Source organism: Eleutherodactylus coqui, chromosome 6 (assembly GCF_035609145.1).
Source record: "Eleutherodactylus coqui strain aEleCoq1 chromosome 6, aEleCoq1.hap1, whole genome shotgun sequence".
Taxonomy (NCBI): Eukaryota; Metazoa; Chordata; class Amphibia; order Anura; family Eleutherodactylidae; genus Eleutherodactylus; species Eleutherodactylus coqui.
The window spans coordinates 163029697-163054272 of record NC_089842.1 but is presented as its reverse complement, the minus strand read 5'-3'; the positions used below and the strand labels follow the sequence as shown (position 1 = coordinate 163054272).

General features: G+C 45.1%; 1 protein-coding gene across 1 annotated transcript; it reads left to right on the top strand.

Moving 5' to 3' along the window:
• Positions 1-103: 103 nt before the first annotated feature.
• Positions 104-22820, top strand: KLHL28 (kelch like family member 28). Its single transcript, XM_066608107.1, has 5 exons — positions 104-157; positions 10155-11053; positions 13485-13928; positions 16603-16811; positions 18996-22820. Exons 2-5 carry the CDS (start codon positions 10155-10157, stop codon positions 19157-19159), a joined length of 1716 nt encoding a protein of 571 aa, XP_066464204.1. The 5' UTR covers positions 104-157; the 3' UTR covers positions 19160-22820.
• Positions 22821-24576: the final 1756 nt, after the last annotated feature.

Below are 24576 nucleotides of genomic sequence, written 5' to 3'. Positions count from 1 at the left end.
GTTGTAGTTTTTTTTTGGTGCGGCCTCCATTACAGAGCGGCGCAGGTTCTGGGCGGGGCCGAGCTGACCTGGAAGTGACGCTCTCTCTCTCCGCTGTGTTTGGGTTGTGACAGGAGAGGAGAGCTTGTGTGTGTTCTGCTGTCTCCGGGTGACACAGGTAGGTGGCAGAGGGTGGTGGGCGCAGCTGGCACATAGGTGCTGCCAGGAAGGAGGCTGCTTCTTACTGGTGCCAGCGCCGGTCATACACTGCAGGTTACAATATATTATACAATCCGTCCCAAAAATGTTGCAAGAAATGTGTAATTTGGGGCGCGGACACCTCGCAGCGCAATTTATATGTTGGTCGTTCCAGCACAATTCGCCCAAGTGGTAATACCGATTTTTACTAAACTTTGCCCATTTGTCTGTTCCTAGAATATATATAAAAATCCTAAATTTCAGACTGATCGGGTATCGGGGCCGAGAAATACCAGGGGGTCAATATACCGAAGGTCACGGAGAACCATCCGCTTTTATAATTCGTATCCTGGAAACTATCGGGCGTACGGCGATGTGCGGGGGTCATCCTCTGCGCAGTGATGTGCGGGGGTCATCCTCTGCACAGTGATGTGCGGGGGTCATCCTCTGCGCAGTGATGTGTGGGGGTATAACTAATTACTAACACTAATGCCAATACAAGCTAAAGTGAAATTGGAACAAACATTTTTTGTTTGGAGCTGCACCAATGCAGAGAGAGTGCTGAAGAAAAAAATAATTATATAGATGCCCCATTTATTGAAGATTCTTACCACAAAATGTTAGGAAGTCGTTCTTTGTAGTTCTTGAGAAACAAACTCTTAACCCCTTCCAATCCAGAGTTGGACCTCATCCGACATTCACATTTCCCTGCATAACTCCGATGTCAGAGGCTGGTCTGCGTATGTACAGTATGTGGCACTGTGCAGGACAGCGCTCCAATGTCAGAGGCGGGTCTGCGTATGTACAGTATGTGGCACTGTGCAGGACAGCGCTCCGATGTCAGAGGCTGGTCTGCGTATGTACAGTAGGTAACACTGTGCAGGACAGCGCTCCGATGTCAGAGGCTGGTCTGCGTATGTACAGTATGTGACACTGTGCAGGACAGCGCTCCGATGTCAGAGGCTGGTCTGTGTATGTATAGTATGTGACACTACGGAGGACAGCGCTCCGATGTCAGGCTGGTCTGCGTATGTACAGTATGTGGCACTGTGCAGGACAGCGCTCCGATGTCAGGCTGGTCTGCGTATGTACAGTAGGTAACACTGTGCAGGACAGCGCTCCGATGTCAGAGGCGGGTCTGCGTATGTACAGTATGTGGCACTGTGCAGGACAGCGCTCCGATGTCAGGCTGGTCTGCGTATGTACAGTATGTGGCACTGTGCAGGACAGCGCTCCGATGTCAGGCTGGTCTGCGTATGTACAGTAGGTAACACTGTGCAGGACAGCGCTCCGAAGTCAGAGGCTGGTCTGCGTATGTACAGTATGTGACACTGTGCAGGACAGCGCTCCGATGTCAGAGGCTGTTCTGTGTATGTATAGTATGTGACACTACGGAGGACAGCGCTCCGATGTCAGGCTGGTCTGCGTATGTATAGTATGTGACACTGTGCAGGACAACGCTCCGATGTCAGGCTGGTCTGCGTATGTACAGTATGTGGCACTGTGCAGGACAGCGCTCCGATGTCAGAGGCGGGTCTGCGTATGTACAGTATGTGACACTGTGCAGGACAGCGCTCCGATGTCAGAGGCTGGTCTGCGTATGTACAGTATGTAACAGTATGTAGGATAGCGCTCCAATGTCAGAGGCTGGTCTGCGTATGTACAGTATGTGACACTGTGCAGGACAGCGCTCCGATGTCAGAGGCTGGTCTGCGTATGTACAGTATGTAACACTGTGCAGGACAGCGCTCCGATGTCAGAGGCTGGTCTGCGTATGTACAGTATGTGACACTGTGCAGGACAGCGCTCCGATGTCAGAGGCTGGTCTGCGTATGTACAGTATGTAACACTATGCAGGACAGCGCTCCGATGTCAGAGGCTGGTCTGCGTATGTACAGTATGTGACACTGTGCAGGACAGCGCTCCGATGTCAGAGGCTGTTCTGCGTATGTACAGTATGTAACACTATGCAGGACAGCGCTCCGATGTCAGAGGCTGGTCTGCGTATGTACAGTATGTAACACTGTGCAGGACAGCGCTCCGATGTCAGAGGTTGTTCTGCGTATGTATAGTTTCTAACAGCACACAGGGCAGCGCTCAGATGTTGTCCTGCATACTGTAACATACGCAGAACAGCCTCTGACATCGGAGCGCTGTTTGAATTGCGGAATCCATGATCATCTCCCATGTGGACGATCCTTGGCATTTTTGCACTAATGTGAACTAATAGAGCATCTGCATGTCCGCTTACACGAGCAGGCAGCGGTTGCGATTTTCCACTTGACGCAAAAAAATTGCAGCATGCTTTTATTTTTGCGAATTCCGAGCGGACGGTTTCCATTGAAGTCAATCAGAGCCGTCCAACCCGCGCCCATTGACATTGCTCAAAGGTCGCGAATTTCGCATCATCACTAGGCGATGATGCGGGAAAAGCAGAGGTTTAAAAAAAAAAACCCTGTTCTGCGCATGTCCGGCGGCAAGTTATGCGGACCATCCTCAATACAGAAGAGAAGACGAAATGACAGGTACACGGGGTCACAAACCGGGGTACAGGGTTGGATTCCGGTGTGGGATCCCACATCCGGAATTCAACCCGTTCTTTACAGCTGGCCTTAATGCCACTGACTTGTCCAGAGTAGTGTCAATATATATTGGTGCTGTAGAGTAGAAAGAGGATTAGTATTTTATTATTCTCTATAATCATAAAAGGGATGGGAGGGGCACAACAGAACACTCCTCAGAATGAGCCCTGTGTAGTTCTCAGCACTCATAAAGTATCCACATGGATGTTCTTTTTGGATGTAAATCCTATGTTTTTAATCAGATGCTTGTTTGTAAACTTCAGTGGTGCTGGAGGAGCACATACTAGTTTATATATCTATCTGCACACTTGTATGTTCACTCGTGCCATCTCTGTGCACTGAGAGTTCACTGTTCACTTGTATCCCTGACATATTGTAGCAGTGATGTCCTCTGTCCACTTCCTCGCCATTCACTTGTACATCATCTCTGTTAACTCCCTCCTCAGTAATGCTTCAGCTCCAATAATAGCACATTATTACACAGCATGGCTTCCTCCCATGACTTAGATGCTCTGCCTATAGGTTCAGCCTCCTCTCACTGTCTACCATTGCCTATGTGCTGGGGGTGGAGACAGGATTCAGCAGACTGAGTGAGAACAGAGAGAAATGAGAAGAAAGGTGGAGTGAAAAGTTTAGGCATTCCCTGCAGTTGGGTAGGCTAGGATCAGCCACTCAAGGGATATTCAAAGTGAAAGCAAAATCTGCAAAGTACGCCTTCCTGAAATTTTTTTGGGTAAGAAACAAACATCAGTGCATGGGATATATATATATATATATATATATATATATATATATATATATATATAAATTTCTCCTCTTGCCCCGAGCTTATGCCCTATTACATAAAAAAATGAATACATTACCAAGCTGGCTCGATCCAGGTCTCTCCCGCTGCTCTTCAGAGCTCTGGTGTGCTTATTGCATTCCTCAGCTGCCCACAGAAGATCCCTTCATAAATCCCGCCTCCAGGAAGCGATAGTTCTGATTGGTTCTTGAGCGCTGCTCAGCCAAGCAATGCAGCACTCGACGAACCAATACAATGGCCTTGATTGGTTCATTGAGCGCTCGATTGATTGGCTGAGCAGCAGTTAAAGAACCAATCACAGCCATCACGTTGTGAAGGCGGGATTTATGAATTGGCCAATCAGTGCTGCGGCTCAGCCAAGTCATAAATCCCGCCTCCACAACGCAATGGCTGTAATTGGCTGAGCAGCGGTTGAAGAACCAATCACAGATTTCTCTTGCCAGACATCTGAAACGACCACCTAAAGCCATATTTATACAGGCGGGTGCGATATCAGTCCAAGAAGCTCAAACCAGTAACACACTTGTAAATCTGAGTTGTTTTTTTCCCTGTGATTGTGATGTTTTGTGAGAAAAATGCATCCCTCTACGTGAAAATTACGGGTTGTTTCAGTAGAAAAAAGTTGAAAAATCGCATCTCACTGGCATGTTTTGTTTTCCTTCCATAGAAACTAATAGCTGATTCCTGAACACAATTGCACAAAGATAAGGCTGCGATTCTTCTATCTCATACCACTGGTCTGGGAGAAAAACCGCTCACATCAATAAACACATTGATACGTACCAAGTACAGTACATTCATGGCACTTGGTCCTGAGTTTTAATCCCGGCGTGGGATTTAAGGTCCTGTTCCTGCAATCTAGCAGGAGTTGGTCAGGTCCTCGGCTGTTAGTCACAGCTGAGGACCCGGAGGAAAAGGGAAAACGTTTTTTAACTGCTTCTGCCTTCTCCTTTACAGGCTACATAGCGCTCAGTGAACACTATGTAGTCAAGAGAGAAAACTGAAGTGTTGCATCTGCTATGCAACCCAGTGGTCATGTGACTGCTGGGTGCGCACTGACTCCCTTAGGGTCCTAGCAGACCCTGATCAGCTCTATTAGTGACTACTGCCACTACAGGGGGATGTTTTCTTCTGTAACTGAGGCTCTTATGGGTGCTCCAGTTACAGAGGAAAAGTGTGAAATTAAAAAATTTATGTAGCAATAAAACCACCAAATGGGTAAAATCCCTAAAAACGTGTCTGGTCCTTTTGGAGAAAAACACCCTGGTCCTTAAGTTCTGTCCATATCACTATCGGACAGAATGCATGCAAACCCCTTTGTGTAAATATGGCTTATGTCGCTTGTTGGTGAATGAGGCCATATTGTATTTTAAGCCCATATGAGGAGGATGGGGCACACGGTACTCCGTTCTCGGAATTGATGGGGGTCTCAGCGGTGATCAGCAAGGTATTCCCTATCCTTTGGACTTGGGATAACTTGTAATTCTGGTACGAGCAGAATCCAACCTCCATAACTGGTTACATAGCGAACCAGGAATTATCGGACGCTGGGCTCCTTCTATTTGAGCTCTACAATATCTGTGCGTCCAGGAAACAGCAGGTCTGTTATAGTCTTTATGTTGTGAACCCCATTAAAGGGGTATTCCATCCTGAGGCATTCTGTCCTCTGCATAGGTGATACATGCCAAATCAGTTGGTGGTCTGATGGGTCGGAGTTGGCTATATGCATTGTAGGCCAGAAACATTAAGTGCGTGTTCATACGTAAATGATATATTTACAGGATTCTTGGGCACAAAGTGCTGTGTAGTGTGAGGATACGAATGCTGCAGAGGGTGTTGGGGGTTAGGAGCAGTGCCCTCAAAAGTTTGGCTTTATTTAGTTAAATCATGCATTACTTAAAAGGGGTGTGCCAAGATATAACATTATGCACTAATCACAGAACAGGAGAAAGCTTTAGGATTGGTAGGGGTCCAACCTCTGAGACCCCCACCAGTCCTGAGAATAGGGGTCCTGAAGGTCCCCATAAATGGAGTGTAGTTTGTCCTCCGCAGTCTCTGGCATTCCCGTTGAAATGAATGGAGCGGTAGTGCACATTCATGTCCTCCTCTTCATTCATGCAGGGGTCTTTGGGACCCTGTTAAGAAATCTGCATGTCCCTGGGGTATAAATCCGGTACTGACCTCGGTGTATTGCCTGGGGTTGTAGATAGTTAACCTGGAAACTTGTATAACTTCAGTTTTCAGCGCACTCACCAAATGTAGCCATAAGCCCCCATTTACACAACAGGAACTAAAGCTGAGTCCCCCCGGCCTACATCAGGAGAGCATGCAGCAGATTGCCCTTTAATTTACTATGACCCCTGGCAAAAAATGTACACAGCAAGGTATACGTTTTTTACATTGTGGCCATGACTGATCTGTCAGTGCGTTGCTATATAATGGTATACGGTGTATACCTGCAACGTATAGAACAAACAGTGTGAACAAAGCCTTATACAGTGGTGCCTTGGGTTAAGAGTTTAATTCATTCTGTGACAGAGCTCTTAACCCAAAACACTCTTATCTCAAAACCAGTTTCCCCATTGAAATGAATGGAAAAGCCATTAATCCATTCCGGATCGCGAAGCTCTCCCACTGATTTCAATGGGGATGACGTTGCCCCATTGAAAGCAATAGTACGCCGGCATCCCCTCAGTGATTTTCGGGGAAGGGCTTTAAATATAAGCCCTTTCCTGAAATCATCCCTAGCTGCAGTAAAAAAATAAATAAAATATATACTCACGTGTCTACTGGGGCTCAGGCGTGTCTAGCCGCCGCTTGTTCCCGCTGCACTGCTCTGAAGCTTTTCCACAGGCGCGGATTAAAAATGCAGGGAGAACAAGCAGTGGCTAGACACGGCTGAGCCCCGGCAGCAGCGGACAGGTGAGTATATATTTTTTACTACAGCTAGGGATGATTTTCAGGGCTTATAATTAAAACCCTTCCCCGAAAATCACTGCAGGGGTTGCCGGCAGGCCATGGCTTTTAGTGGGGTTGCCGGCAGCAGCAGCGGCAGCCCCATTGAAAGCAAGGCTCTTAACCCAAGTTATTGGTCTTAAGTCAAAGCTAAATTCGGGAGAGAGCCTGCCCTCAAGTCAAAAAGCTTGTAAGTTGAGGCGCTCTTAACGCAAGGTATCAATGTAACCTTTATCAGGATGCTTAAATGTTGTGTCCTTAAAACTTTAGGCCCAATGTCCACGTGCTGATTTGATTTATTAAATCCGCAGCTCTAGCCGCCTACAGGAAACAATGGGGTGTCCGCAACTGAATTAAACCCTGCAGATATGATTTTTACATGCTTTGCGGATCCCCCGCGCGGATCTAAAATCGTAGCGTGCTCCATTAATCTCTACGGGAGATGAAAACGCACAATCCGCCATCACCTGCAAGCCATTAAAAAAATCATTTTCAAGATGATCCGCAGTGCATCCGCTGCAGATATCCGCATTGAATATCCGCTCGTGCCGTGGATATTGGGCCTTAGATGAAATTTCTCTCTACCACATCTGTAGTTACTTGTGATACTGTTTCCCTGAAAATAAGCCCTGACCTGAAAATAAGCCCTAGCAGGATTTTTAAATGGTGTCCAGGCAGATATACATGTAAAAAAGAGCAAAAATTAATATAAGACCCTGTCTTATTTTTGGGGAAACACGGTACATGTTCAGTTATTAAGGAACAAAGCGGAAATCTGGAGACTTCTGAAATGGGCTAGAACGCCGGAATTGCCTGTGGTTTTTCATCTAGTTAGAATGCAGATTGTCCTGTGGAATAAATGCTTCATGTAATGTAATATATACAGTATACATTCATATGGGCATATTTGCGCAGTGTATTACTTGTATAATATGCTGTGCCGAATCGCCATTGATATACATTGGGGTAGTCAGATGAGTATATGCGACTTTCGTTTGTGTTAAAAAGAAAAGGAAAAAAAAGCAACTTGTGCTACTTTGGTGCATGTTACGTACTAAAATAGACCATTGAAGACTGCGAGAATACGCACAGAACCTGCATATTCAATGGACATGCCGAAGAAATTCATGAGCTTTCTTGCATTTTTTCAGCAGGTATATATGCTGTGTACCCGACTGTGTTTAGGGTCTGAGTTCCCTTAGGTCTCATGTCCACGGGCTTAAAATCCGCAGCCTTTTTTCCGCATGCGGATCCGCGCCCCATAGGGATGCATTGGACACCTGCAGGTAGTTAAATACCTGCGGATGTCATTTCTCCTGTCAGGCGCGGATCCGCATGCGGGAAAAAAAATGGACATGCTCCATTTTAGTGCGGGTCTCCCGCAGGCTTCTATCGAAGCCAATGGAATCAGTCCGGATCCGCGGGAGACCCGTACCAGAATTAAACTCGCCTGCTCCGGACGATGCGGTTCTTCCCTTCTTCGCAGCTGGAACTTCTTTCTTCGGCCCGGCGGATGTGCCCAACGCGTGCGCGCGGCACGCAACCGGCATGCCGAGCATATCCGCCGGGCCAAAGAAAGAAGATCTGGCCGCAAAGGAAGGAAGATCCGCAGCGTCCAGACAGGTGAGTTTATTCTGATTTTTAGGCCTCATGTCCGCGGGGCAGGAGGGACCCGCTACGGATTCTACATGAAGAATCCGCGGCGGGCCTGATTTTCCCCGTGGACATGAGGCCTTAGTGTTGTCCTACAACTAGATTGGGTCTCTGCAGAGGATTGCCATAGGAACATTTTAGCTGTTTTTTCTCTGCTGGAGTCCATTCCTAAAATATTCTGCATTATGACCAGATCAGCCAGTTAAAGGGTTACTTCAATCTTCCCAAATAAAGATTATTCTTTCTATAATAAAGCAATATACAATTTTCTAAAGTACTTTCCGCATCGTTTTTTTCTGCTTTCCGTCATTCAGTAGGAATCCTACAGAAACCCTCAGCTTGGAAAGGCTTTATAAAAATGAAAGCAATATTGTTGTCCTCACTGTTTGAGTTACTATCGTGCAGAAATGCTGCCGGCTGACAAACCGTCTTCTAGAAATCCAGCTGAAAACAAAGGGCTTAATCTCCTGCTCCATCTTTGTCTGAGAGGGTGGGAATTATCTATGGGTCTGGGGCACAATCATCCGTTTGCACTATTACAGAGAGGAGAGGCTCCTGCTGCAGCCAGTTGGCTTACAGATAGACGCAGGACAGTGAGGAGGAGGAGGGTGGTAATGGCTGATCTCCTGGGACTAACAGAGAAGACTTCTTTATACAGTATATTTCTTAGGTTTAAAGGGGTATTTGGAGTCCTTTATAGCCCAAAACTATATAAAAGTAATATACTCGCTGTGGCACTGGACTGGACTGTGCTTCCGGAGTCCGGTGCCATGGCATCTGACAGGCGACATCACCCGGCCAAAAGACCTGGTGACATCCTATAAACCGGTCACGTGGGCTTCTAATGTAGAGGTCACCGGGCAGGTTTACAGGACGCCACTGATTGTGTCCCTGAGGATACACAATATGCTTCAGCTTACAGTTACCGAGCCATGTACCTAGGGCTTCAGCATATGACCAGGACATGTTTTTAAGCTCTTGAAAGTAAACAATGAAGGTATTCCACTGAATGACAGCAAGCAAAGATCTTGAAAACCATGAGTAATTGCTACAGAAAGGATAACATTTTTTTGCTGATATCAAAATTCCCATCTGTCATGAAAGAAAATCAATAAAAAAATCTGTACTTACCTTTTCCTCCCCATCAGTCTACTTACCAGATCTTCATCTTACCTATCTTCTCCTGTCTCCTGCAGTCCCGAAGGGGTCACCTCTAGAGATGAGCGAGTGTACTCACTAAGGGCAAATACTCGAGCGTGTATTGCCTTTTGCGAGTACCTGCCCGCTCGTCTCAAAAGATTTGGGTGCCGGCGGGGAGGAACGGGGGGGAATCTCTCTCTTCTCTCCTCCCCACTCCCCACTCATGCAATTCACCGCTCACCCCCGCCGGTACCCGAATCTTTTGAGACGAGCGGGCAGGTACTCGCAAAAGGCAATACTCGCTTGAGTATTTGCCCTTAGCGAGTACGCTCGCTCATTTCTTGTCACCTTCCCTCTAGCTGGCCGATTCTTCTGCTTCCTGTGATGTTACGTACACTCAATGTACGGTACTGTACGGTACGTCACTAGATCACAGCCTAGCACGGGGAGTGCCGAGCTATTGTAGTGACTACTCATGCGCTGTCTCAGCAATAGATCAGCATTCCTTCCTAGCTAGGGACGTGACCTTCACTGACCTCAGGAAGAAGAATGTGAGGAATGCCAGCTTCATAACAAGCCGGCCGGCTGGAGGTGCCGTAACCTGGTGCACTGGAGAAGCTCAGGGAGGAGAAGATGCCGTAAGGAGACAGCCTGTGGAGGAATAGGTGAGTATAGAATTTTTTTTTTTTTTTTTAATGACAAAACCCCTTTAATTAATTTTGACTTTTAAAATTGCCTAGTTAACAGATAATGTTTTATTTGGGTTACTTTTTTAGACCATTGTAAATTTTTGTTGCTGTTTACACAAAGTACCTGACCATGAAATCCGCTTCTGCTTTCAGATGGACCAGTCCTCTCAGTCCTACATGCTTGCCAACATTACCCACTTGCACTCAGAACAGCTTCTGCAGGGTCTGAATCTCCTCCGCCAGCATCACGAGCTCTGCGATATTGTCCTCCAGGTGGGCGATGTCAAGATACATGCCCATAAAGTGGTGCTCGCCAGCATCAGCCCTTACTTCAAAGCCATGTTTACAGGAAATCTTTCGGAGAAAGAGAATTCGCAGGTGGAGTTTCAATGTGTCGACGAGGCCGCCCTCCAGGCCATCATAGAGTATGCCTACACAGGAACCGTCTTCATCTCCCAAGAAACGGTGGAATCCCTTCTTCCAGCTGCAAACCTGCTGCAGATCAAGCTCGTGCTCAAGGAATGCTGTGCGTTCTTGGAGAGCCAGCTTGACGTGGGCAATTGTATCGGGATCTCCCGTTTTGCCGATACGTACGGCTGCCATGAACTCTACTTAGCTGCCAACAAGTTTATTTGCCAGAACTTTGAGGACGTTTGCCAGACAGAAGAATTTTTTGAGTTGACAAATGCCGAGCTACACGAGATCGTTTCCAATGACTGTTTGAATGTTGTGAATGAGGAAAGTGTGTTTTATGCACTCGAGGCCTGGATCAAGTATGACGTGCAGGAGCGCCAGAAGTTCCTCTCTCAGTTGTTGCACTGTGTCCGTCTGCCGTTGCTGAGTGTCAAATTTCTTACCCGGCTCTACGAAGCTAATCACCTTATACGCGATGACCACACATGTAAACACTTATTGAACGAAGCTCTGAAATACCATTTTATGCCTGAACATAGACTCTCCCATCAGACGGTGCTAAAGACACAGCCGCGCTGTGCTCCCAAAGTGCTTTGTGCGGTGGGAGGGAAAGCTGGACTGTTTAATTGCCTCGATAGGTAGGTTCATGTATGTTTTACCGCTTAAAGGGGTTGTACTAGGATAGACTTCTATCACCTATCCATAGGGTTGGTGATAAAAGTCTGATGGGTAGGGGTCTCACCACTGAGGTGCCCACCCATCCGGAGAACGAGACGGCCTGTGTCAATCCATCCCCTCCCCCCCCCCCCTTCCACCACCTTCTTCCTCACCATGGGTTTATTGCACCCGCCACAGTGAGGAGAATGAATGGAGCGGCGGTTGAGCATAGACTGTGCCGCTGCATTCGTTTTCAGGGGAATGGTTGGCAATAGTCAAGTGCTTGTACTCTTGGCAGCTTTGCTTGCTCAGCCCCTGTCCATTTAGCGTGACGTCACTGCGGGTGGGTACAGTGACAAGAAGAGGGAGACACAGGAGCCCCATTCTCGGGATTGATGACCCTCACCAATCAGGCAGTGAGACTTTTCTCCACCCACCCCTCCCCCCCACCAATCAGGCTTTTATCACCTATCCTGTGAATAGGTGATAAGTTTATTCTGGTACAACCCCTTTAAAGGGAAGGTCCACCTTCACAATTTTTTTTATTGCACTTATCATGGGCTTCAATAAATATTTCCTACTGTTCTGCATACATAGCTCTTATGCTGACCTATGTGTCTCCATAGTAACAGACTACAAACAAACCCTGTGTAGTCTGATCCTTTCTCATCCTCTGAAACTATGACTGCAGGATCAGATTACCAGATCAGCTTGGTTTGTTTGTAGTCTGTTTCTATGGAGACACATAGGTCTACATAGGAGATGTAGCCACAAAATGCTAGATTTTCAATTAAAATAAGGAACTTAGCAAATAGTCTTAACATTGGAATAAAAAAATGTTGAAAAGGTAGACCTGCCCCTTTAAAGGGGAATTTCGCACAAATATATATTGAACCTTTGGCATGTTGAATTCAGGGGACCTAAAGAATCCTCAAAAAAAGTAGACCCTGCCCTTAAAGAAGAAACCCTATCTCCTTCTTTTTTTTCTTCTCCCATTTTCCATAAGTCTTTAAAGATTCTTACACTAACAATCAGTTTTGTTCATCTGAATGGGATTGTTTTGGTGGCAGCGTGGATTTATTTAAGCCCCATTCAGGTGGAAGCAACAGATGTAGAAATTTCGACGACAAATCTGCGGTGTGTAAGCATACCATAAATGTGCGTTTACATGTTGTGGATTTTGGTGCAGATCTCCTGTAGATTATATCCTTTTTAATTTGAATTCTGTTGAAAGAGTGAAACTGCAACAAAATCCACAGTAAATCAGCAACATGTGAACGTACCCCGAGGGTTTGTTCCTCAATGTCCCTTAGAATTGTTTGGGGGCCCAGGTCTCACCAATGACCAGATGTTGACTGGTTAAAGATGTTTGACATTTCAGTGTGACATGGGTCCTGAAGATTCCCCAATTTCCCAAGATTCACTTATATGTAAAATGCCTTTATCTACTGAGTGTCAGATCCTTGGCAATATAGTGAGAGATCTGGACTCCCACACATAATTTTAAGGGAAGTTTGAGAACAAAGCTTTGTGATATATTCACACGTGGAAATTTTTGTTGCATAACGTTTCTGCGCCTGTTCCTTTCATCTGAATGGGGCTTGCAGAAATCCTTGTGCGTGCCACCAAAACAATCCCATGCAGATGAAATCAACTGATTTTCAGCAACAGAAACTTTACAAGAATTATAGAAAATTGGGTGAGAGGAGGAATCAGATGTTGACTTATTTAAGGCATTTCACAATTAAGTGTAACCGCATTCAGGATTTATATATTGGACAAAAACCTACTCTAGTAAGGGCATGGTAAGGCCTCTTTCACACGGGCAACAGCGATATTGCCACGAGAAAATCACAGCGCTATCACAGCTGTGTTCTGTTCTTGCGATTTTTGTGGCGCTACAAAGTCATGGGACTTCTTCCGCTGTGATTTTCAGGAGGGAGGGGGGGACACTTTTCTTCCGAAGCTCCGACACTCTTCTCTGCAGTCTTCAGCCAGCGTTTTCTAGTCGGGGAGTTCAAAAACAAAACCTCCAGGAAGCACTGGCTCTGATTGGTTCTCGAGCACTGCAGTGATTGGCTGAGTCGTTGCGCTTGAGAACCAATCACTGCAGCGCTCGATGAACCAATCGGAGCCATTCAATGTTTTGTAGCCCACAGAGCAACATGGGCTACAAAACATCGCAAATTGCAGCATGCTGAATATTTTTCTTTACTGCAATGTAGCAACCTACAAAACATCTCTAATGTGAAGGAACCCATTGGAAAGCATGGGCTTCACATACATGTGATTAGCAGCACTGTCGCATCGCGAGAGAACTGCATGATTCTGTCAGGATATGATAATAGAAGTTAGTAGAAAAGTTTGCAGATTTTTTCATACGTATTTGGTTAATACTCTTATTTCTTCCAGCATGGAGATGTATTTTCCCCAGGACGATTCGTGGATAGGACTGGCCCCTCTTGGCTCCCCCCGCTATGAGTTTGGACTGTGCACTCTGGACCAGAAAGTATATGTTGTTGGGGGCATCGCCACTCATATGAGGCAGGGCATCAATTACAGAAAGCATGAGAGCTCTGTGGAGTGTTGGGACCCCGTAACCAACACATGGACATCGGTGGAGAGAATGAATGAGTGTCGGAGCACCCTTGGGGCGGTGGTCTTAGCAGGAGAACTTTATGCCTTAGGTGGATATGATGGACAGTCATGTCTACAATCTGTCGAAAAATATATACCGAAGGCTAAAGAATGGCAGCCGGTCGCTCCAATGATTAAAACTAGAAGTTGCTTTGCAGGTGCCGTCCTGGATGGGATGATTTATGCTATTGGAGGCTATGGGCCCGCTCACATGAACAGGTATACATTGTAGGATTGTCTTATGTTTACCCTGTTTAGTCATATGAGCATCCCCTTGATAATAAACCACGAGGGGTTATACGTTTATAAATACACGGTTGTTAGGGAACAACTTCTGTGTGTAAATGGATACCTGCAATAAAGAGGAGGTTATGTAGTATTAGTAGAAACACAAGTCATAAAGAAGTTGTAGTACAGCAGGGGCTTTATTACCGAGAAGCAGGGCCAGTCTTGTCAATGGCTGATGTCTCACATTGCAGTTTAGCCATATATATGTAAATTGGCTCAGTTGCAATACCGGACATAACCTGTTCATAAGACTGGTGCTGTTTCAGGGTGGAAAAGCGGGCGTTTTCTTATCTCATGCAACTAATTTGATCCAGGAATAGCTCTTTAAGGATTTGCCCATGGACCTATGTTTCTATGTTGCCTGTAATAATATAATGCCTCCCCCTTCATTTGACTAGATGAGCTGCCATACATGATATTGAAAAAAGATTCAGTTGAGCTTAACCCTTTCCAATCCACTATCTGATGTCTCAAGACATTCTGATTGAAGGCTGTACAGCTCCGATGTCTGAAGACATCCGGCAGGGTATTCTTACTGTAGATTACTGGCCGCTCTGTTGTCGGGGGGCCTCTCTAGCATGTCCCATACCGCAGTACTGGCTCTGTCCAGCAGATGGCACCTCCCTATAGCACCATAAACTTTCCCATAGACTATGATTGAAAGCGCATGCAGCTTTGTGTATTTTTAGTGCCGTGTGCGATCTTCAGTGGCGGGCACCTCAGGAACCAGCGAGTGCGTAAGAATAAAAAATACATCACCTGGCTCCCTGTCACGTCCCCTAACAGCACCATGACTTTGTTTATGGTACTGTGGGATGTGACAGGTTCCCTTTAAAGAGCTGTCACCCCCCCTGACATGTCTGCTTTTGATAATTATTGTATTCCCAATGAAATAACCATTTTGAAGCATCTTTTCTCTGATCTCTATATTGTGTTATTTCTTCTGGAAATATATGAATGGTAATGTTGAGTTGTCAATTTAATCAGTGTGGCATGTCCCTGTATAGACTTAATCTGTCAGTACTGATTGGACAATGCCATCCTAATGAAAAGGGACTAATAAAGCCCAGTTGACAATTTATTTTTACATTTCCCAGAGGAGTAACAGAGGAATGTGGGGGATTTACCTTAAAACCTGGCTATTTTGTTCCAAACACCTGTTGGAAAGAGCTGAGCACTTAGCACAGAGCTGTTTCCGTAGCTCTTATTGAAGTGAATGGGAGCGTCGGAAACAGTCAAGCACAGCACGCTACGCAGTTCTTGTAACTTCCCAAGTTATGGAAGCAGTCTCGCACAGCGTTTCCAATCTGTTATAACAAGCAGTGGATGAGAACACCCATTTGAAGGGGTTTTGTCATTAAAAATAAAAAAATCAATACTTACCTACTCCCAAGGCAGACTCCTTACCGCATCTTCTGCAGTCCCCCGGGTCACCTCACCTCCAGCTGGATCCTCTTCTTCCGGTAACGAAGCGCCCTTTCCTTGCATTCTTTCTGCTTGGCAATGTACGCTACGTTACTAGTGCCAAGCTATTGCAAAGACTGCACATGTGAACTGTCTCTAATAGCTTGGCACTCCCTACTAGGCTGTGAATGCTACGACCCTAGTCACTGGGTACATTGCCAGGCAGGAAGAAGAATGCCAGGCATGCGTGCAGTCTCAGCAATAGCTCGGCACTCTCTGCTAGGCTGTAAATGCTACGTCATTAGTGACGTAGCACACATTGTCTGGCAGGAAGAGAAATGTAAGGAATGGACTCTTTTTCACCAGAAAAAGAGGATCCGGACGCCTGGAGGTGAGGTGACCCGGGGACTGCAGGAGACAGGAGAAGATCGGTGGGAAGAAAATGCGGTAAGTAGACTGCCTGGGGAGTATGCCATGTGAGTGAAGGAAAGGAACGAATAGCCTCATGTAACTATATTAGCCAATCACAGTCATGTGTGCATGAACATGGCTACAGCAGTTACCTTAACTACAGGAGCTTCTGGGACCGGCTTAGCGAGACATTTAAGAGTTGAGTACTGTTGTTGGTTGTTTTTTCATTTTCCTTTTTCATTTATCTGCTCACTGTGAGATTTTAAATCTCGGAAAAACCCGTTTTAGCGTAAGTTTACACGCAGCTGAAAATTCTGCAGCATTTCCATATTGAAAACAGAGTCAAAATGGCCTGTAGTAAGTGCAGCGCCGCTGGTCAGGTGATGTGAAAGTGGCATCACCTGACGAGTGGCGCTGCGTTCTCTACAGGCTGCCAGGGAGCACCGACAGCCGAGGGGAGCGTCGTATCTTCTGAAGTCATCTGCGGATACAGAATTGCTGCGGAATTTGCTGCAGCGTTTCCTCTACATGTAAACATAACCTAAAACTGACACAAGACAAATGTTGGATGACCTGGAATATTCCGGCTGATTCATCCAATGAATTATCTCCATGCTTTTATTCAAAAAAATGAATAATTTCATCTATCATGTCTGCCCATAATAACGGCCAATCCCCTAATTGACTGTAGTCTCGGCAATATATGGCCAGTGTAACATGAAGAAGCAGAAGAGACGCTGCAGTTACTTGTGTGTACTTGGTCCAACTCATTTTCTCTCGTCTTTCCTAGTGTGGAACGATACGATCCCGCTAAAGACTCCTGGGAGATGGTGGCTCCGATGGCCGATAAGAGGATTAATTTTGGAGTGAGCGTTATGCTGGGTTTTGTATTTGTAGTAGGTGGACACAATGGAGTGTCCCACTTATCAAGCATTGAGAGGTTTGACCCCCATCAAAATCAGTGGACAGTATGTAGACCGATGACAGAACCCAGGACAGGTGAGAATAATCACAGACATGAATAGTTGCCTTGCATTCCTCTGAATGTTTAATCAGCTGCCCTTCTTTTGGGAAAACCTAGTAAATAATCCTGTTCCTAAGAGTATATGTGTATATATACTATCTATCCATCTAACTATATTACAGAAGAAAACATAAAGTGAAGGATTCCTAATGAGTAACTGCACTCTTGACATGTCATAGAGACATGTCAAAAGTTTTGATATGGGGGGCGGTCTCGCTGCTGAGTCCTCTGCTGATTGCTAGAATGGGGGGCTGGAGCACTCACCCAAACGCAGTTTCCTTTCGTCCATCTTCATTGCTTGCTAGCTCCTCCTGTCAACTGAAGACGGGTGTATAGAGGCGTATAAATATCTTCTATAGACCTCTATTTGGCCATCTTCAGCAGCTTGAAGAAGCCGGTAAGTAACAAAGGCCACCGAAAGGGATCTACAGCCCCCCAACGAGACCCCCACTGATCAAAACTTTTAACATGTGTATATGACATGTCAAAAGTTAGTTAAAATTGCCATTACTTTTTAAGGAATTTGCAAGTAGTTGTAAAGAAATGCTAACATTTATCCTCAATATTAACCCCTTAGTGACCAGGCTTTTTTGCTTTTTTCCATTTTTTTTTGTTTTTTCCTACTCCCTTTTAAAAAATCGTAGCTCCTTTATTTATCCATCGACGTCGCTGTATGTGGGCTTGTTTTTTGCGGGCCGAGTTGTATTTTTCAATGGCACTATTTATTGTACCATATAATGTACTGAAAAACTTTTTAAAAATTCTTAGCGGAGAGAAATGGAAAAAAAAACGACATTCCACCATCTTTCGGTGCGTCCTGTTTCTACGGCGCACAAACTGCAACAAAAACGACCTGATATTTTTATTCTATGGGTCAGTACGATTGCTACGATACCAAACTTATATAGTATTGTTTTTGCTGTAGTACTTGTATTTTTTTTTAAGATATTACATTTTTTTCAATTATTTTCTGCGGTCATTTTGTGCGCGCGATAACTTTTTTATTTTTCCGTCGACGTAGTTGAGCAAGGGCTCATTTTTTGCGGGATGTCCTGAAGTTTCCGATAGTATCAATTTGGAATACATACGACTTTTTGATCGCTTTTTATTGCGTTTTTTCTGGGAGACAGGGTAACTAAAAAAATGCATTTCTGGCGTTTTTAATTTTTTTTTTCGGACGACGTTCACCGTGCAGAACAAATAATGCACTACTTTGATAGATCAGACTTTTACGGACGCAGCGATATCAAATACATATTTTTATTTTATGATTTTGATTTTTTTAGTAATTGATATGGCAAAAGGGGGGCGATTTAAACTTTTATAACTTTTTTTTTTTTTTTTTTTTTACAATTTAAAAAACTTTATTGATCTTTTTTTACTTTACTTTGAAGTCCCCCTGGGGGACTTTAACATGCGATGCTTTTATCGCTCCTGCAGTATGACGTAATGCTATAGCATTACGTCATACTGCTTTTTTACAGGCAGTCTATGAAGCCACCCTGTGTGGATGGCTTAATAGGCAGCCTGCTAAGGCAGCCCTGGGGCCATTCATTAGGCCCCCGGCTGCCATGACACCTGCACGGATCCCCCGATCTCACCGCGGGGGGGCCGTGGGGGCCCCTCAAACAGCGTTCGGGGGATTTAAATGCCGCTGTCAGAATTGACAGCGGCATTTAAAGGGTTAATAGCCGCGATCGGCCGAACGGCCGAGCGCGGCTATTGCCCGCGGGTGTCAGCTGTAATAAACAGCTGACGCCCGCGCTGTATGGAGGGAGATAGCGGCGCTACCTCCCTCCATACACGTCCTGCAGCTGCAGGACGTAAAAACACTATGACCCGCTCGTTAAGGGGTTAAAGACCACCAATACACTTTTTAAGGAGGTCAGCAAAGGATTATATCACCAAAAGAATCTGATCGGTAGAGGTCTGACTTTTGGGACCCTCACCGATCATGAGAACAAGGGCCCAGAAATGAATGGAGTAGTTGTCACATGTCCGCATTACTGATCCATTATTTTCAATGGGACTGCTGGAATTATCAAGTGCATATCTTCATTTTGTGGAATAACCCCTTTAAGCCTCTATGCAGAATACAGGGTAAAGTCATAAAAAAATAGAAACCTTTTATGATTCTTGTTTTTTTTTCTTTTGTCCAGGAGTTGGAGCGGCGGTGATTGACAACTACCTCTATGTTGTTGGGGGTCACTCAGGGTCATCCTATCTCAATACTGTACAGAAATATGACCCTATTTCAGACACATGGCTGGACTCGGCCGGCATGGCCTGTTCGCGATGTAACTTTGGTCTAACAGCCCTTTGATGCACATAATAAGCATATTGTGTAATAATGTAATCCTGCATGAGCGGACGTCCGAGGCCTCGATTCCAGGAAAATGATCTACGAAGATGCGGAGATCCAGGGAAGATTGTGTGCCTGGCGAATGCGTGCAGCGTATGCTCACACTTGTATAGCCAGTGATTTTTCCCAACCAGCCTACGCTCCAAAGTACCTATCAACCATTGCAGTTGTAGTGTGTGGGAGGAAGTCGCTGCGTACCGCTGATCCTGAAGTTATAAGTTTACATTGAGTACAGATAGCTTTTACGTTGGTGCTCTTTCTTACACATTTCCTCCTAAAGTTAAAAAAAAATGAAATAAATTGCAGCAGATATAAAGTAAATGCCCCCCTTTCAACGCCCTTCTAACTAGGGTCAGAATTTGATTTAACATAATATTTTAGCAGCTGAAGCTCTTTTTTCCCGCTATCAAGCTCCAAATCTCTTGCTTAGATGTAAAGTTAAAGGGAACCTGTTGTCAGGCTTTTCGGACTGAAACTGCTTACAGTCATCTTTAACACACCACGGACATGTCCTTGTACAAAATAGTAAATCGTTCCTGAGCCTAAAAACTTACATTCAATCTTTGGCGCCTTCTATGCTAATGATCTATCATGGGGGGGGGGGGGCGCTAGAGTCCCGAGTCACCATACCATCACTGTATGTACAACCTATTTGCAGAATTGCTGCCTCCCCAAGCTGCTGATGTCTGTGCAAGCCGCAGTGAGTTGAGGTTATGGATTCTTGAACATGTTGGCTCTCGTGATCTACGCATGGCACAAGGATGGACAGAGATATAGGGCCTCACAACTCAAGCACGGGATTTCATCGCAACCTATGTTGACGTCAGTGGACCGGGAGAGGCGATGATTCTGCAGAAAGAGGCCATACATACAGTAATGATGCCTTGATTTGTGGATCCGGTGGTCCACCGCATGGATTGGGACTGCTCATTAGCATAGAAGGCCTTAAAGATATAGGGTTTTAGGGTCAGGAATGATTTACTGTTTTACACAAAGACTTGTCTGGGGTGTTAAACATGAATGTAAGCACTCTGTTGACCGTTTCAGACAGAAAATCCTAATGATGGGATCTCTCCTAGAAGCTGACAAATTCCCTTTAACAATATGTAGTGCAGTTGGAGCTCTGTTTCACAAAAATGAGAAATGAATTCAACAAAGGTATATTAAGAAATTTAATTTGTGTGGGATATTGGAATTTAAAAGGCCATATAATGCTAAACTTGGACATTCACTTTAAAGTTCCTGAGTCGCCTTCATCAATCCACTCATTTAAACCTTTCCAATCCACTGTCTGACATCTTCCTACATTCTGATTGAAGGTTGTACAGCTCCAATATCAGAAGACGTCCGACAGGGTATTCTTACCGTCTATTGCCAGCCACTCTGCTGTTGGAGCCTCTGTGGCACGCACACACTGACTTTAGCCAGCAGATGGCACCGTTGTATAACAGCAAAAAAAGAGAGCCTTTTAGGAAACTCTGAATCCAAAATTGGATTAGAAAGGGTTAAAATGTTTTTGTCCCTTTTCTCAGTTCTATCAGGAAAAGGTTGGTGATAACGAATATTGCTTCCATTACACTTCCCTTTAAGCTTTCCCTGGCTCCTGAGAGGCAAATCTGATTGGTCCTGCAGCAATATGGTGAGGCATAAGTGGGTAGATTTGACATTCACCAGTCTGGCAGAACTGGTTGATGTGGCGAGCTGTAATGGCAGCCCTTCTGGTTATTGCCTTTCTTGCCCAGAAAAAGATATTACTAAAGGAATAACTTTTTTAATCTAAGTCGAGACCAACGAAGGACTTAAATATTACAACTTTAATTTTAGGAGGAAATGTGCTCTAACAGATGTATCCGCCTTTCTGTGTCTTGACGGGATTTTTTTTTTTTTTTTCAAGCGCAGAGTGGAATCCGTCCTGTCAAGATATGGAAAGTTTCCTATATGTCTTTAATGTGTTCTTTATGTCCGGACTATATAATGTCCTGCAGTGCTATCCTATATTTGATAAAATGGATTTCTTATAGAGGGTCATGAAATAATTATGCATGGCAAACCACGTGTTCATCATGCAGTTTATTCTGGAAATATATAACCATCCTATTACTATTTATCTATATGTCTTTTTCCCCCCCAATCCATTTCCTCTTGCATCATAGGTCACTGGGATGCGATGCAATTCATTGGTTAAGTCGAGGAAAGTGCAACGGACCTTTGTACAGGAGCTAAAAATGTTTGTTCAAGAACTATGTTTCCTGCTTGAAATGGACACATTGCCTATATATAGATATTTAATGGGTCCGAATGTCGGTGAATGAGAATGCAGCCTATCAATTGACCAGGGATCAGTGACATCATCAGATCCATGAATATGGAATACTAAAGAGCAGATTAGGGCTCCACAGTGACTTTAGGGCTAGTTGCCCCGATGGTTTCCTCTAGGTGAAAAAGTTTCAGGTGACATGTTGGAATTCTTTCGGGCGACACGTCTTTATTCTCTCCAGTAGAGAATGATGTTTCGTGATGGCACATGATTTTACCGCAATCAAAAGTTGGCTAAGGGCCCTGGCTGAGGCAAAGGGATAACTCTGTGGAATTGCAGCCATTAGGTCATTATAGACATTATATGCACAAAAGTTCTACTTGAAGGGGTTTTCCGATTTTCTAAAAATTACAGAAAAGTGCTTGAATGCTCTCCAGGAGCTCAGAAGTAATTCATTTTCATGATTATGCCCAGCCCCATAGTGGTTGTTTGCAGTGGGTGAGAATGTGAAGAACTACAGTTCTAATGTGATTTTTCTCCTCTCACACAGTTTGCCTCTGTTTGCAGTTGCCTGCATGACCCTCTATGACAGGGTATATTGTAGTGTTGTAATAACTGCAGTATAATATATTGTAGTGTTGTAATAACTGTGCGCAGAGTGTTAAGGCTGCAGAATGCAGTTCCAAGCTCTCGCTCACGACTTGAAGGTTGCAGGTTCAATCCCCGCCTTACATCCTTCTGAGGTCAGTAAAATGAGTACCCAGATGACCGGGGAAGGCAATGGCAAACCACCCCGCAAGTCTGCCAAGAAAACGTCACGATGTGACATCAACCTAGGAGTCGGTCATGACTTAGAGCTTGCACCAGGGGACTTTACCTTGCCTAATAACTGTCAGCTCTGCTTATGTCATTCCTTTGCTTGCTGACTCTGAATCGGATAGTTCCAATGGGATAGAAGGAGGAAGAGCTTAGGTACCAGAGGGACAACTTGTAGGGCGCAGATGTCCGACAGGTCGTCTCAGCGACAATCGTTCGTGGCAATTCATGATAGAACAACTGCCTGTTCTTTTCTGGGCTGATCCATCGTTCAGTTTTCTGCAAGCAGAAAGTACAGACAAACGAGAAGTAAACAAATTCTCACTAGTCCAGTTGGGAGATGCATTTATATTGAACGATAATCATGTAAAAGGATCCTAAACGTAGGGGAGGTCAACAGCAGGAGCACAGTCATATGAGACTTGTTTAGAGGCATCTCTAATACAGATAGTACACTATAAGGCTCTGTTCACATCTTGTGGATGGCCTCCATTGAATGTATAGCTTAAAGGGGTTGTCCCGCGAAAGCAAGTGGGTCTATACACTTCTGTATGGCCATATTAATGCACTTTGTAATGTACATTGTGCATTAATTATGAGCCATACAGAAGTTATTCACTTACCTGTTCCGTTGCTGGCGTCCTCGTCTCCATGGTGCCGTCTAATTTTCAGCGTCTAATCTCCAGATTAGACGCGCTTGCGCAGTCCGGTCTTCTTCTTTTCTCAATGGGGCCGCTCGTGCAGGAGAGCGGCTCCGTGTAGCTCCGCCCCGTCACGTGCCGATTCCAGCCAATCAGGAGGCTGAAATCGGCAATGGACCGCACAGAAGCCCTGCGGTCCACCGAGGGAGAAGATCCCGGCGGCCATCTTCACCGGGTAAGTAAGAAGTCACCGGAGCGCGGGGATTCAGGTAAGCGCTGTGCGTTTTTTTTTTTTAAAGTCCCTGCATCGGGTTTGTCTCGCGCCGAACGGGGGGGGGGGGGGGGCTGTTGAAAAAAAAAAAAAAAACGTTTTGGCGCGGGACAACCCCTTTAAGTCGAAGCCTCCTGACTGATGCCATACAGTGGCAACTACCACCAATAGGATCCCATTGTAAAGGAAACCCATACTGCACTTAGGTTTTTTTCTACTAGATACCTAGTATGAGATTGGATAGTCTAGAAAAGTATTATATATATATATATATATATATATATATATATATATATATTATACTAACTTACCGGTCAGCCGGAGCTCTGTGTATGTCACTCCAGCTAATGGGACCCCATTGACCTATTTGGTGTGTACATTGAGAGCTTTTGTGGCTAATAAGCCCACATCACAAACGTGGAAATAATCTATGTGGTGCATCTTACTGCATGTAAACAATTTGCATGTCATTTTTAAAGATCGGAAATCCCCTTTAACAATTTTGATTATCTGTAGTCTGGCAGATATCTGTTGAACAATATTGGGCTATTGATTGCCCCTTCACCCATTTTACTTTTGGTAATGGCTCTTCTTTGGCTGATCCCTGACCAAGGCCTCATGTCCATGGGCGGATTTTTGCTGTGGAATTCGGAGCGGGTGTCTGCCTCCTGGATTCCACAGCCATAACCCTCTATAGCATGGTATGGATAAACGATTCTTCATGCACATAAGCGGAAACCAATTGCAGTTTCCGTTCGCAGATGAAAAATTACAGCATGCTACATTTTACTGCTGTTCTCACATTGACAGCTTCCATTGAAGTCAATGGAAGCCGTCCAGCCCACGGCCCGTCCGCAAATTCCACAGAAAGAGCAGGAGATTAAGTAAGTCTGTACTGTGCATGTGCGCTGGCCGGCACGTCCGAGGTGCAGATGAAAGAAGACATGGACAGGTACACAGGGTCGTGGGCACAGGTGGATTCCCCCATGTGGAAGCTGCACGTGCCGTGGACATGAGGTCTAAGGCACTAACGTGGGTATTTATATAGTTATATTCTTTTAATCAGACATTTGATAAGCCATAAAACCTGTCAGACCCATGTTGACAGCATAGAGCTCCATTATAATATAGAATATTTCAAAGCCAATATTAGATAACTGAGCAGCATTAAAGGGCTTTTATAGGATTAGAAAAACATACCTCTCCCACCCCCCCACCCCCAACCGCAAACTGAACTACATTTTTTCCATAGGTTGTGGGTGGTATTGCAGCTCCAATCCATTCAGTTCAGTGAAGCTTGGCTGCAGTGCCAGACCCCACACATGTACCAGTGACGTTTATGGGAGAAGACGGCCATGTATTCCTAATCCTATGCAATCTCTTTAACCAATAG

What these genes read in the sequence shown, in the direction of transcription:
- KLHL28 (XM_066608107.1), top strand. Translation starts at nt 10,155, where the DNA reads ATGGACCAGTCCTCTCAGTCCTACATGCTTGCCAACATTACCCACTTG. An exon ending in CTGTTTAATTGCCTCGATAG is followed by an intron (nt 11,054 to 13,484) that starts GTAGGTTCATGT and finishes TATTTCTTCCAG; the next exon opens with CATGGAGATGTATTTTCCCC. An exon ending in GGGCCCGCTCACATGAACAG is followed by an intron (nt 13,929 to 16,602) that starts GTATACATTGTA and finishes CGTCTTTCCTAG; the next exon opens with TGTGGAACGATACGATCCCG.